This window comes from Artemia franciscana, chromosome 7, assembly GCF_032884065.1.
Source record: "Artemia franciscana chromosome 7, ASM3288406v1, whole genome shotgun sequence".
Lineage (NCBI taxonomy): Eukaryota > Metazoa > Arthropoda > Branchiopoda > Anostraca > Artemiidae > Artemia > Artemia franciscana.
This window is the reverse complement of record NC_088869.1, coordinates 50746577-50762700: the sequence shown is the minus strand read 5'-3', so window position 1 is coordinate 50762700 and position 16124 is coordinate 50746577. Positions and strand designations below refer to the sequence as shown.

Below are 16124 nucleotides of genomic sequence, written 5' to 3'. Positions count from 1 at the left end.
CATGTCATATTAAGTCAAATTTGTTTAGGTTTTACAAGTATATAGGTTACAATAGCTGTCTTTAAATTCGACATGATGCCATATGGGAGACGGACATATCTAAGGGTGCAAGGGACAATGAAAAGGTGACAGGGTGCCCTCTAATCAGTTGCATAGTCAAGAACAACCTTAGATATCAGAATTTGTGGTCGGTTGAGTTCTCTTCGAACTTTCTAACATCATCCGCTTTATATGAGGGGGTCGGTAAAAAAAAGAAGATATATGAGAGGCACAGCAATTGCTCCAAAAAAGGTATGCACATCGGGACATACCTGGAAGCATGGACTTCAGCAAAGGGGAAGAGTTTGGGACTCACCTCCCTAAAAAATAAATCCTAAAGTTGCCCATCTTTATGGGCACTTAATATTCAAATTCTGGTATAATGTTTTCTTTTATTACTGTTCTCCCCATAAAATCCATGCGTTCATGCCTACCGGGAAAACCAAAATAGTTTTCTCTAAGGATTCAAAATTTTATCCCCTCTCTCCTGCTACACGGGCAAACCCCTTTTAACTGCAAATTAGTACAACAAATGGCAGGAGCCTGACGGTTCCAGGTAAGTTAGAAGATGAACAAAAGATTTTATCACAATGAAAACAGTGCAAACAGGGAGTGCACCCGTTAAATCAAAATAGAAAAAAAAATGCCAATAACACTACAATTTTTGAATTGACAGATAGCCTACAAACGAGGACGATTCTTCAATGATATAAAAAACGGTAACACAAAACCAACGTAAAAAATTGTCCAATAGGGCTTTTTGCTACGATATTTATGGCTTTAGCTAAAAAATCAATATAACACTAAAGGATGAAAAAATATTTGTGACCGAATACTATATTATTTACTAGGAGAATTGTTTGCACAATCTTCCATATTGTTATTAATATCATTTTTTTATTTCTCTCGTAAATACAAGCATTGAGGATTAATTAGTATTCATAAAATTTTAATCATATCAACATAAGAAATAATACTTGAAATAACAAATACGGCAAAATCACATCAAAAATAAATAAGGAAAAATGATCCATGTGAGTTTCAAATGACTAAAATTTCAGATAATTAAACCGTAGTATAAGTAACAAACATCTTATGGGAGAAAGTACTTTTAAGCACACCCACAAATCGAAAAGCCGCAACATGTCACGCACATAGATAATCAAGGTTTTAACTTCGAAATACATTTTGCCCCAAGTACCAACACAACAGCAGGTGTTTATATCACGCCTACGCTTGCTAATGCTTTTAAGTGCCGAGCAATGCTTAACCAGTCAGCAATAATTTAGTCGTCATGGATACTGATACTCAGCCTTGGACTTGAATGGTAATGACCACTGCTGAGTAACATAAAATTCAGATAATTTCTAAAGAGATGAATCGCACTCTAAGTCGGTAATATCCTCCAATTCCACTAGGGATTTATTTTTAAGAATAATACATTTGACCATTATGTCTACAGTATGTATGATATACAATACATGTATTTGGTGTATGATGCAGAAAGTGTACTGTGTATACGTTGTGTGTGTAATGATGGTAGTTTTGTGTTAATTTTCTAAATGAAAAAAATATGCACCACAAATATATTTCATTTAAAGGGCTGATTATAGGCTTTTAAAAAATGGTAAGCTTACTTTTCTTAGGTCAGAGCAGATAATATGAGAAGCTGATAGGAGGGCACTGAAGAAAGAAAGAGAGAAACAGAACCCTATAGCGTCTACTGACCCCAATTGGGTCCTTAAATTTCTAAAAGAATCTTTTTTGGTATTTTCATTGAAAATACCCTTTTTTGGTTCGAATTGGAAAAATCGACCAAGAAATAAATTTCCCCCTCCTAGATTTCAAAAAAACACATTTAGCCCCCCCCCCCCAACTCATCATTTTTGTGAATTGGTATCACTAATAGTTTTATTATAAGAATATCAACAAAAATTCCGAGGTATTTGTTATGTTTTTTTTCTTTTTTCGAACTTGCTTGTTTATGGAACAAAAGATAAAACAACCACTTTTAGCAAAATATAGGTATCTATTCTAAATACTGGATGCTGCCTACCGTATAAGATGGTTCAATAAGAAATGGCTTAAAAACAAAGGAATTTAAGTTTTTTGGAAAATTTCAGATAAGGTCCAAAACAGCTTCGACCTTTAATCAAAATCAAAATATTAACAAAATGAATTTTGGCACTCATTTTTAGTTTTCTTATTCCGGTGAGTGAAACTGCACCAACAATGGTGCAGTTGGTGTTCATTTAGAATCAATTCCACGCTAAAACACCTTAAGCTCCTCTGCTTTCAGTTTCCCATGTTCTTTGGGTCAGGACAAAAAAATGTCGAAACAAATATCACTAACGCAATTTAGCATTTGGTGTCTTGCGCTATTTTGTCAGTGTGATAAGATAAAGTTAGATTAACTGGTAAAACTAGTGCAACAATAAGTATATAATCTTGGGTTCTGAAAAAAAAAAAACAATACCAAGCTTGAAAAAAAGAATGCCGAGAAACGACAAAAGTTAGATAGCGTTGATGACCTTTTTTGTCGACTCTAGTTCCGGTTGTCATTATTTTAAGATATCCATACTTTTTGGGTCAGGTTATAATAGTTTTTGGACTCCCCCCCTTACGAAAATCTTTCTCTATATGTGAATAAGATTATTTGTGTCTTTATCAATGATAGCGGTTGGTTTATGTCGCAAATACAAAGTTATCAAAAATGGGACATATTTTAAAAACCTCGTGGCCATCCCAAATCAAATCATTTCTAGAAAAAGTAGGAATGCCTTATTTATGGAATAATGGTCTTTGCTCTAGTGATGTACCAACAAATTTAGAAAGCCAGGTACGATTTATATTAGAGAGTCAGGAAATCCAGCATTGGCAAGGGCTGGTTTTAGATTCTACAACCCTACAACATTATAATCAGGCAAAACCTAGTTTTGGAGAGGAGGTTTATTTTAAATTTAATTTACCGGCTATGATTCTACGTCGTTGGATTCAGCTTAGGGCGAATTGTCTTCCAATCCAGAACAGGCAAAAAACTTTCGACAAAAATAAAATGATAGTTGGTCCTGATAGGCGGTATGTTTGTCCCCTTTGTAATGATGATGATGAAGACTTGGATCATTTTCTCCGGAAATGCCCGGTGCTCTTGGATTTACGGGAAATTTATTTGCATGGGATTAATTTGATGCTTCCGGGTATTCTACAAAATAGTAACCCAACCACAATATTTCGAGTGGGAGTATATATAGATAAATCCTTGATAAGAAGAATAAGTTTTATATGACTATTTTCTTTTGTTGTTAGATTAGGCACTTTTTGCGTTGAATTCTGTTTTTTCTGTGCGTGTTTGTAATTCGTACTGTTGTTAATTTCCTTGCTTGTTTGTTATTTATTTATATTTTCGTGTGTATATGGCCCATGGGTTTTTAAAATACACCTATCTATATATCTATCTATCTATAGTTTCTATTCGCATTTTACTGTCTTAAGAAATATTGAGCTTGATTTTCATAGATCGCGGTAATAAGTGTTGATTTGAAGTATGATTATATTTTGTTTTGGGTATTTGCGCTTGGATTGTAATATAATGTGTATTTCTTTTTGTCTAGAACATGCACCTTCAAAACACCGAACAAACGATTCGTGATAGCCGGTATGGGTAAGCTGTGCTTGAAAAATAAGTCTTGCCACTTTTGTATTCCATGCCACTAAAGTGCTTCATTTAATTTGAACCTGTTTCTTTGACACTCAATCCTAATAAAATATCACAAAATTTGATGAAAATATAATACTTTAGAAACAAATTTGGACTATAAACTATATATTTGCATATTAGGGGGGGGGGGGGGTAAAGTATTGCGGGTCTGCATGCAGAGTGTGTTAGGTACAATTATTCTGCATCTTATGAAGTAAGAATTGTTTCCTAACTTCGAACTGTCCAAATACTTTGCCCCCACCCCCTTCAATATGTAAATATATAGCCCAAATTATATATTTCCTATCTATTCTATCAGTTGTCATTGTCTTGTCTCACGCTAAGCTAAAAGATACTAACGAAGAAACCGGTTTGTTCTCGTGTTTTAGACAGCCTAAACTTGAGTGGTGCATAAGATTCAAGTACCAAAGTCTGTCTCTCTCTCTCTCTAAAAAAAAGAAAAAGAAAAAAAATCAATTATTTTACGTTGAACAGTGCTGAAAGGCCACTTTTAGGTTTAGTATGTTAGAATTGACTTTTTAATCCGGAATCCCTAATCCCGAAACAAAGTGCTGAAAGATGGGGGGAGAAAAGCCCTTGAAAAGGTAAATGGTGGACTATACATTTAGCTCTCGTTGAATGAGTAAAAAAGAAATTAAGAAGTAAGGAGCAACATTAAAACTTAAAATGAAGCGAAATTATTAAGTATATAATGGGGTTCGTCCCTTCGTCAATATCTCTTTACACTAAAGTGCGAATTTTGTTGTAATTCTTTAAAAATGATTCCTGAGTCACACAGGCCGTTTATTTAGAATAAATAGCTGTTTTGAAAGTACTTAAAAAAATCTTTAGCGTAAAGAGTGGGATAGTGCGCGGGGTGAACTCCTTCATATACGTAAAGATTTCTGTTCGTTTTAAGTTTTAATGTTGCTCCTTACTTTAGTTTAAAAAGTTGTTTTTTTATTTAATTTCTGTTCGTTTTTTAAATAGCGCTGGGAAATCTGGTGCCTCCTTCAAGAAAAATTCCCTTCCCCCATGAAAAATTCCTCCATCGAAAAATCCCTCCCCCCAACCCCCACCAGAAAGATCTCCCCTTGAAAACGTCTGCATACTTCCCAATAACCAATACTATATGTAAACAATGGGCTTAATCCCCCTCAGTCTCCGGTGACTGTGGGGGATTAAGTCATCCTCATAGACATACTTATTGGATTTTTCGACTATGCTTAACAAAATGCCTATCTCAAAATATTTATCGGGTGACTTTGCGAAAGAATAAGCGTGGGAGGTGGCCTAGTTGCCCTCAAATTTTTGGTCACTTGAAAAAGACCTAGAACTTTTAATTTTCGTTCGAATGAGCCCCCATGCGATATTCTAGGACCACTGACTCGATACGATCACCCCTGGGGAAAAAATAAAGCGAATACGCTTGTGTCATCATTCTTCTGGCAACAAATACAAAATTCCACATTTTTGCAGATATGAGCTTGAAACCTCTACGGAAGGGTTCTCTGATGCACTCAATCTGACGGGGTGGTTTTCATTAGGATTCTATGACTTTTAGGGAGTGTTCTCCCCTTTTTTCGAAAATAAGGCACATTTTCTCAGGTTCGTAACTTTTGATAGGCAAAACAAAACTTGATGGAACATATATATATATATATATATATATATATATATATATATATATATATATATATATATATATATATATATATATATATATATATATATATATATATATATATATATATATATATATATATATCTATATATATATATCTATATATATAAAAATAAGTTGTCTGTCTGTCAAGTGACGTCATGTTTCTGTGTCGACTGACGTCATGAAGTTAGTTGTCGTCATTTTTGCTATGACGGTGACGTCATTAAAGATATTTAATCATGAAGTTAGTTGTCGTCATTTTTGCTATGACGGTGACGTCATTAAAGATATTTAAGACATATGTTCACGTAGAAATCTATTAATGTTTAAGTTTAAAATGACTGATGAACTTACAATGGCAAAAGCCGATGAAGATGCTCAAAGAGTCTATGCCAAAAAACTTGCTGCTGATAGAGAAAGTCAGAAAAGAAAGCGTGCCGAGGAATCAACAGAACAGCAAGGAAACAGACTTGAGGCTGATAGAGAAAGAAAGAACAGAAAGCGTGCCGAGGAATCAAAAGAACAGCAAGGAAACAGGCTTGAGGCTGATAGAGAAAGAAAGAACAGAAAGCGTGCCGAGGAACTACCAGAGCAACGCGAAAGCAGACTTGCTGCTAAAAGAGAAAGTGAAAAAAGAAGGCGTGCCGAGGAATCACAAGAACAGCAAGAAATCAGGCTTGCTGCTGATAGAGAAAGTAAGAGAAGAAAGCGTGCCGAGGAATCACAAGAACAGCATGAAATCAGGCTTGCTGCTGGTAGAGAAAGTAAGAAAAGAAAGCGTGCCGAGGAATCAGAGCAAGCTGAAAGTTATCGCCTGGCATTCACGTACAGCCCAGTCGATGATTATAGCTTGAGTAGATGTGTTCAAATCGGGACAATGTCTAAAATTTGTCCCTATTGCAAGGCCTTGAAATTCAATGGTGAAACAATGGGAATGTGTTGCACCTCAGGAAAAGTTAAACTTCCTCTATTGGCTGCACCACCAGAGCCATTGAAGACTTTCCTTACTGGAACTACGTCAGAATCTAAGCGTTTTTTGTCAAAAATCAGAAAATACAACTCATGTTTCCAAATAACGTCGTTTGGAGCCCAAATCGAAAATCCAGATCAATTTATGTCTACTTTCAAAGTAAAAGGGCAAATTTATCATAGAGCAGGGTCCCTTCTACCATTCTCAGGCGAGATTCATAAATTTTTACTGTTATTTCCGCTGACAAAACGCCTCCTGGCCAACATGTGCGTAGATACAATGCTCCAACTATCGACGAAGTGGCAATCGTTATGGTCGGTGATCAGTTTTTACCTCGAGATGTTATTCTTCATAAGCGGAACGCTCAGTTGTTAAGAATTGCTGAAACTCATCGATGCTACGATGCCCTACAATATCCTATCATTTTTTGGATGGAGCCAACGGCTATCACTTTAATATTAAATTGATGAATCCAGCCACTAACAAAGAAATGAATATGAAATGCAGTGCAATGCATTATTATTCCTATAGACTAATGATTCGGCAGGATGAAGAAAATTATATTTTAAAATGCCGTGAATTGTTTCACCAATTTGTCGTTGATATGTATGCTAAAATTGAATCGGAACGTTTGCTATATATCCGCCTGAATCAGACCAAGCTCCGCTCTGAACAATACATTCATTTGCGAGATGCAGTTATAAATGACGGTAATACCACAAACGTTGGAAGATTAACAATTTTACCTTCGTCATATGCTGGCAGTCCCCGTCATATGCATGAATATGCTCAAGATGCTATTGCGTATGTTCGTCTCTATGGTCGTCCAGATTTATTTATTACATTTACATAGTGATCTATTGTCGTATGTACAAAATAACATTTCCAAGTTAACGTCGGAACAAAAAGACATTTATGATACGATAATGCATTGTGTCGATAACAACGTTGGAGAAATTTTCTTTTTGGATGCGCCAGGAGGTACTGGTAAAACGTTTGTGATAAAACTGATTCTGGCATCAATTCGATCAAAAAATGATATAGCGTTGGCAATTGCGTCGTCCGGAATAGCCGCAACATTGCTGCCTGGTAGAAGAACTGCTCATTCCGCTTTGAAATTGCCTCTGAATTTGCATTCTACAGAAACTCCCACGTGCAATATTTCCAAATCATCTGGGATGGGTAAAGTATTGCAGCAATGCAAACTTATTATTTGGGATGAGTGCGCAATGGCACACAAAAAATCGCTCAAGGCTCTGGATCAATGCTTGAAAGATTTAAGAGGGAAGTCGAAACCCTTTGGCAGCACATTAATATTGCTTGCGGGAGATTTCAGGCAAACATTACCTATAATACCTAGATCAACTCCTGCAGACGAAATGAATGCTTGCCTGAAAAATTCTAATTTATGGGCACACGTAAAAATATTAAAATTAACTACAAATATGCGTGCCCGATTGCAAAACGATGACTCTGGTCAAACATTTTCAGATCAATCGCTGGCAATTGGAAACGGAAAGCTCCCAGTAGACTCAATTTTAGGACGTATACAACTACCTGCTGATTTCTGTAATTTAGTGACGTCCAAAAATGAATTGATTGAAAAAGTATTTCCGAATATTCTAAAAAATTATAAAAATAATAAATGGCTAAGTGAAAGAGCGATTCTCGCAACCAAAAATATAGACGTCCACGAAATCAACAATATTGTTTTGACCAAGATTCGAGACCAGGCAGTCCTTTACAAGTCAGTCGACACAGTTTAGGAACCAAATGAAGCGGTTAATTATCCATCTGAATTTTTAAATTCCATAGATCTTTCAGGGTTTCCACTACACGTGCTACAACTAAAAATAGGCGTACCAATAATACTTTTAAGAAATATCAACCCACCAAAGCTTTGCAATGGCACGCGACTTGCCGTAAAAAAAAACAATGGAAAACCTAATAGAGGCCACAATCTTGACAGGGCCTTTTGAGGGTGAGGCTGTTCTTATTCCATTTGAAATCAGCATAAAGATTCGTTTCTTTTTATGCATCTATCAGCACCAAAAATCCGCTTTTCAGAGTTCCGGTTACTATTGAGCGGGGTTCGTTACCACGAACTGTTCGACAAAATTGCTTTTAAAGAAGCACATATACTAGGTGTATTTGAAATATTTGTGGTACATATAAATAAGTGTATTTGTGGTACAGTTAAAGACATGAGCCTAGCTTTTTGATGCACAAAAATTAGCCACTAAAAAAGTAGAAGCATGGTGTGCTGGAAGTTTCCCAGAGGTATTGCCTGAGAAAAAGGTTTTAGGTGAAGGGATTTATAGTAAGGTAGGAATAGTACTTTTTCAAGGGATTCGCTTACGCCTTCTCAACCTAAGCACAATATAAATTATTCCATAGGATACACGAATATTTTTAATAGTTTTACTACCTAACCTAAAAGGTGGACTAGATAATACGAGGGGACACAAAATTAGAATTGAACGAAGAAAAAACCTTTTAGCTTGCTGAAGTGGGGAAACAAAAATATAACAAAACTATAACGTAAAACTAGTCCATTCCATAGAAAAGAAATGGCTTCCTACAGATTTTTACAACAAAATAAATACAGAGACCATGTGATAAGAACGTTTAGTTTACAGTAGGATTCCCCCATTTTCATGTCATTTCGATCAGTCTTTCCGATTTCTGATTCAAAAGTATATGAAAAAAAAGAAAATTTCCCCCATTTTCAGGTCATTTCGCTCTGTACTTTTTATTTCTGATTCAAAAATGTACGAAAAAAAGAAAGATTTCACCATTTTCAGGTTATTTTGCTCTGTATTTTCGATTTCTGATTTAAAATTTTATGAAAAAAAGATTAATTGATACAGTCATTGCTAATAGTTATTAAATTAAAAAAACAAGTTTTTTTTTAACTGAAAGTAAGGAGCGACATTAAAACTTAAAACGCACAGAAATTACTTCGTATATGAAAGAGGCTGCTTCCTCATCAGCGCCCCGTTCTTTACGCTAAAGTTTGGCTCTTTCTCTCAATTCTTCTTTTTAAAACAGTAAAAAACTTTAGCGTAAAGAGCAGGGCGCTGATGAGGAAGCAGCCTCTTTCATATACGAAGTAATTTCTGTGCGTTTTAAGTTTTAGTGTCGCTCCTTACTTTCAGTTTAAAAAAACTAGTTTTTTTGGTTAATTAAAAAGGCAAATAGAACTTTTTATTTTTTACGAATCTTTTTATTGGTAAAAGATTTACGTAACTTATAAATTAGCTTACGTAAAGAACTTTTGTATTCTCATGTTTTTATTACATATATGAGGGGATTCGCCCCATCATCAGTACCTCGCTCTTTACACTAAAGCTTAAATTTTATCCCAATTCATTAAGAATGACCCCTGAATCACAAAAGCCGTAGAATAAATAGTTGAAATTACTAAAAATACTTTAGCGTAAAGAGCGAGGTATTAGAAGGAGGTGAGCCCCTCATATGGGTAATAATTTCTGTTTGTTTTAAGTTTTATTGCTGTTCCTTACTTCCACCTGAAAAAGCTTTTTCACATTTATTTTTTAATTTTTTTTTTTAATAATGCTAGTAAATCCTGCTCTCCCTTCATGGAAATTTTCTTCTCCCATGACAAATTCTCGATGGAAAGTTCCCCCAGCATATCTCCCTCTTCTCAACCCCTCCCCCAACCAATAAAATCCTCCTGAAAACGCCTGTATACTTCCCAATAACCATTACTATATGTAAGCACAGGTCAAAGTTTGTAACTTTTTGCCCCTCCCACGGGGATTTTGAGGGAGAAAGTCGTCCTCAAAGACATATTTATAAGGTTTTTCGACTATGCTGAATAAAATGGCTATCTCAGAATTTTGATCCGTTGACTTTGGGAAAATAATTAGCGTGGGAGGGGGCCTAGGTACCCTCCAGTTTTTTTGGTCACTTAAAAAGGGCACTAGAACTTTTCATTTCCGTTAGAATGAGTCCTCTTGCAACATTCTAGGACAACTGGGTCGATACGATCATTTTTTGCCTTCTGGCAAAAAATGCAAAATTCCACATTTTTGTAGATAGGAGCTCGAAACTTCTACAGTAGGGTTCTCTGATACGCTGAATCTGATGGTGTGATTTTCGTTAAGATTCCATGACTTTTACGGGGTGTTTTCCCCTATATTCTAAAATAACGCAAATTTTCTCAGGCTCGTAACTTTTGATGGGTAAGACTAAACTTGATGAAACTTATATATTTAAAACCAGCATTAAAATCCGATTCTTTTGATGTAGCTATTGGTATCAAAATTCCATTTTTTAGAGTTTTGGTTACTATTGTGCCGGGTCGCTCCTAACTACAGTTCGTTACCACGAACTGTTTGAAAAAATTTGGTGAAAAGAAAAACTCTTACAAACGGGTGTTAAGGAATATGCATATATCTAATCACATATTTTGGAACGGAAACAGTATTTGTTTTTAGAGGGTGAAGGAACTCGACAAAACATGCAAAAAAAGGTGAATTATGTGAAGAATGTATGAAACTTCGAGGAAATCAAAAGGTGTTTAAGTTTTAAGGAATCTCTGCTTTTGGGCTTGATTAGAATTTGTAATTCAATCAACCAGACCGAGTGCTTTTATTTTCGTGTGAAATAAGTATGCGAAATTGAAACTGTATAAATATATGATCAAGGTCCTATTTTGCAAAAAAAAGAGGAAAAATCAGACGTTTACCTGTTAAACCAATCATCCGTGTATCTGGGATACGGATAGGGGTCGTTGCTGCTGAAGTCAAAGCTCGCTCTTGCATTCTATAAGAAAACAACAAAAAAGGAATAAGATATATCTATTTTTCGCATGCTAAGTTTCTTGGGTCTCCCAAGCAGTAGGCATTCACCCTAATTGCGTAAAATCCATTACAATATAGTATCAGAACAACACCCCTTTACTTTAATCAAACGTATAGGCGAAAATTTTTGACGAAAAGTAAAGAGCAGTAATAACTTAAACGGGCAGAAATAAAATTATAAAGTAATCCATAAAAACAAGACTAAACGTTAAAACTAAGCTTTAACCCTGCTAAATTTACATCGACAATTGGAAAATTCGATTAATTTGCGGAATATTAAAAAATATTGGAATCAAAAATGTTTGGACTCAGTTCGAAATATTTCTTCAGTCTCAATTGTTCCGGATCGTTCTGAAAATCAGGACTCGGTCCCAATTGTTCTAGCAAGAAGCAATTTCGAAGCGCATGTTTTAATTTGTTGAAGTAGCTGATGAGTTGGCGGATTATTAAATTGAAGATCTATTAGTTGATATATTGTTGACTCAAAGAATTAATCAATTTTATGAATTGATGAATTTCATGAGCATAGAAGGACTTCGTTTGTCTACTGGAAATTCCAGATGTTTTCCAGGATCATCGTTATTGAACCTTCAACTCGAAGCAATAAGTTTATGATTCTGATGAATTAATGAACAATAGATGAAGTGTGAACTAATGAATTATTTGCTCGAAGCAATGAACCTGATAAATTTGATGGATATAAAAAGAAATTAAATACTTCGCTATTACGTCAACGTACTAATTCTACTAGAAAAAAACAAAGAAAAAAAAAACAGAATACCTTATGAAGATAAGCAAAAAAACTGAATTTGTTCCTTTGCCATAAAAAAAACGCATCTGACTGCTATTAAGATTTGCTAGGAAAGAAAAGGAGAAAACAAAAACTCACATAGTTATTGATTAAGTCAGGATGCATATAATCGACTCCATCATCCATAATGGCTGTTGTCACATTTTTACCAGTAATACCTTGAGCCCATGCAGCCTCAACATTCAAGTCCAACCGAGGCTTTCCACCATTCTGTCCAGTATTTTTCTACAAATTAGACAAATATTGAAGTTGAATAACAAGTTTACAGATTAGTTTGAGTTAATTGGAAATAGTATTTTTTTTTTTTCTCGCGGTCGTAATGTAATTCTATCAGAAGGTATTGGAAATAACGCATGCACTAAGGCGACTTCATTGGTGTCAGCCTTAAATAGCGTCTGAAATACGGTTTGTGGAACTGTCCCAAGGCTAATTCACGCCGGACACCGAACGAAATTTAAAAAGGATATACAAAAGAAAAGTTATGTATATAAGAAATAGTTTATATTTTCATTTTAATAATCGAACATGACCTATACACACCAGTATCTGCTCAAAAACAATATTAAGCTTTGAGTTATAAAATACGAACTTTGCACTTAACCTATGTTTTTCATTGGTATCATTTAATCTTATTCGCAGATATAAGTCAGACGGATACTTCAGATACCTCTTTAACGTACTAATAAATAAAATACAGACTGACGGCTTGCATCTTTTCAATTAAATATGTTGCCCGTAATAATGATTGGCAGCACTTGTATTTGGCCTACATTTAATTTCTATGGCCGAGAAAATCTCTAAGCCTTCTTTATTGTACTTGGCCATAATTGCACGTCCGTTGGGTTTTACTCCATACATTTTAACTAATCATGTGATTTCAACGTAGCATTTAACTTTCGAACTAATAACTTCCTGTAACTTTCAAATTAATACTCAAGCGTCAATTCTAAATCGAATCTACCAGTGTCTCTTTCGATTTTGTTTTTAAAACGAAGGACACCTGTCCTTTAAATAGGTATCTTTTTATGCACAATCAACGCTTTGTTAGTAGTTAGGCTGGTGGGTACTATAACCATTAACAAAAAATTTCGACTCCAACAAACTAGATACCTTTCCAAGTGCAGCATATTTCAAGCAGGATTGTGGAAGGCTAAAGCATGAAACATCTGATGCATAAAACCCACAATTCTATTTTACTTCTGAAACACTCAAAATAAGTTTCATAACCTCAGTTCACACTGTAGTTTCCCCAGAGAACGAGTTTCTTTCAAAAACCCTGCTGTCTTAGTAATGTAATGGGCAGCGCAATAGCGCTGCCTAAGTAAAGAATGAAGCGGGCACAGCTTATTATAATAATTTTCTTTTTTTCTGACCAAGGCATTTCGTATAGAAGGAGTCGTCATAGTAACATCGAAAGGAGCCCATTCAATTGGAAATTGAAACTTTTAATGCCCTTTTCAAGAGTCAAAAGTGATTGGAGGCAGCAACTATCCCCCCACGCCCATCATTTCTCCAACACACCCTATCCAAATTTCGAGAACTCCATTTGTCGAGCATTGTTGAGTGAGTCCAGCGGGTCCAGCGAATTTTGAGATAGCCATTTTGTTCAAAATAGTCCATAGATCGCATAACAATGCCTCCTGGGTTTATACATCCCCAAAGCCCGGGGCCAAAGGTTGTAAGTTATGCCTCGGGGGCGTATAAATTTTTATTGAAATTGAAAGTTCTATTGCCCTTTTTAAGAGTCAAAAGTTGTTGGAGGGTAACCAGCCCTCCATCCTCCACCTAAATTTACCAAAACACATTGGATCGAAATTTTGAGACAGCTATTTTGTTCACCATGCTTGAAAGATCATGTAATTATGTCTTTGGGGGTGGCAGCCCCCCTGCCCTTAGAGCCCTTAAGTCAAGGACTGTAAGTTAGGCAATTTGCCCATTGTTTTCATTTAGTGTATATTATTGATAAAGGTTGCATGCTTGACCTTGAATTTCCAAAAAGACGAAGGGCAATCATGTGACGCCTTTCATTGAATGTTGATGGTAGTGCTGAACTAGATCAAAACGTTATTTGCATACGGGGTGGCAAAAGGACGTAGCTCAGAAATAACTGAGTATATTAATTTGTAACTTCCAGGTAATGATGAGGGAGATGAACAATGATTAAAAAGACAAGATCTACACACCACTACTACTGCTGCTGTCACTGATGCTATTGCTGCTACCACTAAAATTACTGCTTTTGTAGCGAGTTCCACTAAGGCTGAGGATATTAAAATGAACATCTGAAGTGATGTTGATGTAAAAGTTGAATTGAATCTAAGTTTAAAATAACTATGTGTATACGCTTTGTCAAAAGGGCGTATCAGCAATATTTTCGAAACGACCTACCCAGTTAAGATGAAACTTCCAGAGCTTCGTGAGGAGGACGTTCAACTGACCAAAATGCAACATGTACAAGCTACAACTGCTATTAATATCGCTGCTTCTGCAGTTGATACTGCTACAAATGCAAAATTATTATCCAAGGCCGAATCTAGGGAAAAAAGGGGGGACAAGCACCCTGAGGAGTACGCTGGGGGTGGCAAAACAAGCTTAAATTGTAAAATGTTTGGAAAAATGGTAATATTTACATTATTAATGGTACGGCAGGGGGCAATAAAGTTTATATTTGTCCCCCCCAAAAAAACTAAACACCGCCTTTGCTATGACTGCTACTACTCCTCTTACTACTACCACTACTACTATGTTACTAGTAGTATTAAGACTATGCGTATGAAGGTGAAAATTTGACTGAATACTGAAGGGAAATTTGAACTAAATAAAAACAAAACAAATACTATGTGCATGCAGATTGTCAAAAGGACGCATCTCAAGAATGGATTTGGGCATTAAGCTCGAACTTTCAGAGAATGCTTCAAGGAGAAGATCAGTTGGCCCAAAGGCCATATGTACACGTTACCACTAATACTACTACCACTGCTACTTTTTTTGCTACTTTTTGCTACGCATTAAGATTAAAACTTCGGGATATACATAAATATAAAGTTATCAAAAAGGCATATCGGCAATGTCATAGCAACGGTTAAGTGTATTAACTTGAAACTTCCAGGACTTGATGAGGGGAGGATGTTCAATTGACAAAAGGCAATATAATAATACTGCTACTGCTACTAGTATTAGTGCTATTACTGTTAAAACTGCTGCTAGTGCTAATACTACTACTGTGAAAACTATTACAACTATGCCTAAGGTTATGAGGGTGAAATTTTCAGGGAATATTGAGGAAGGAAAGTGAAATGAACTACAACACTCCGTCTGCTACCAGGTTGTTAAAAGGGCGTGTGAAACTAAAATTTACAGGGATGTAGAACTAACCATAAGACAATATTTGCATTATAATGTTAGTGCTTCAATTCAAACTTCTACTACTACTGCTATTACTATTACCACTGCTACTACTACTACTGTTAGTAAAGCTAAGACTGCTACTATGAATTCTACTGCTACTAGTACTGATGCTACCACTATTACTACTGCTACTGCTACTACTGTTACTAAAGCTAAGGATATTAAGGCAAAAAAAGGGAAATATTGAAACAGTATTGAGCTAAATCAAAACACACTATGCGCCGACAGGTTGTCAGGAGGAGGTATCAGCAATGCTTCGGAAACTATTTATCAGATTAAGTAGAAACTTTAAGTGTGTGATGAAGAAAACAAAGATCCTTCTTGCATGCTGCTACTGATACTACTCCTGCGATTACAACTCTTGTACCGCGCAATCTAAGGGCATTAAGTTGAAGCTTTCAGGAAATATTCAGGCGGATTGTTGAACCAAATCAAAACGATCTATGAGCTTGTAGATTATCAAAAGCGTGGCAAGCCCATATCTCAAGAATTGCTTACATTATTTTGACATTAGTTGGACATTTCAGGGTAAGTTATAGGGGATTCTGAGCTTCAAGGGAACATTTAGGGGAATTTCAATTAAACGAAAAATTTCTATGCATGAAGGTTTTCAAAAAGGTATATAAGCAACATCATTCTGCAGCGCCATCATAGATAGAAATATCATATAAACTTTTAAAGGAGCTAATCTGATTGGAAATCGA

General features: G+C 35.6%; 1 protein-coding gene across 1 annotated transcript in view; it reads right to left on the bottom strand.

Moving 5' to 3' along the window:
* LOC136029425 (neuroendocrine convertase 2-like) overlaps positions 1 to 16124 on the bottom strand; it is a 157397-nt gene that overhangs the window by 77334 nt on the left and 63939 nt on the right. The window contains exons 4-5 of the mRNA XM_065707806.1: positions 12091 to 12237; positions 11087 to 11163 (exon numbers count right to left, since the gene is read on the bottom strand). Of these exons, the coding sequence (XP_065563878.1) occupies positions 11087 to 11163; positions 12091 to 12237 (224 nt within the window). The remainder of the gene's footprint in view (positions 1 to 11086; positions 11164 to 12090; positions 12238 to 16124) is intronic.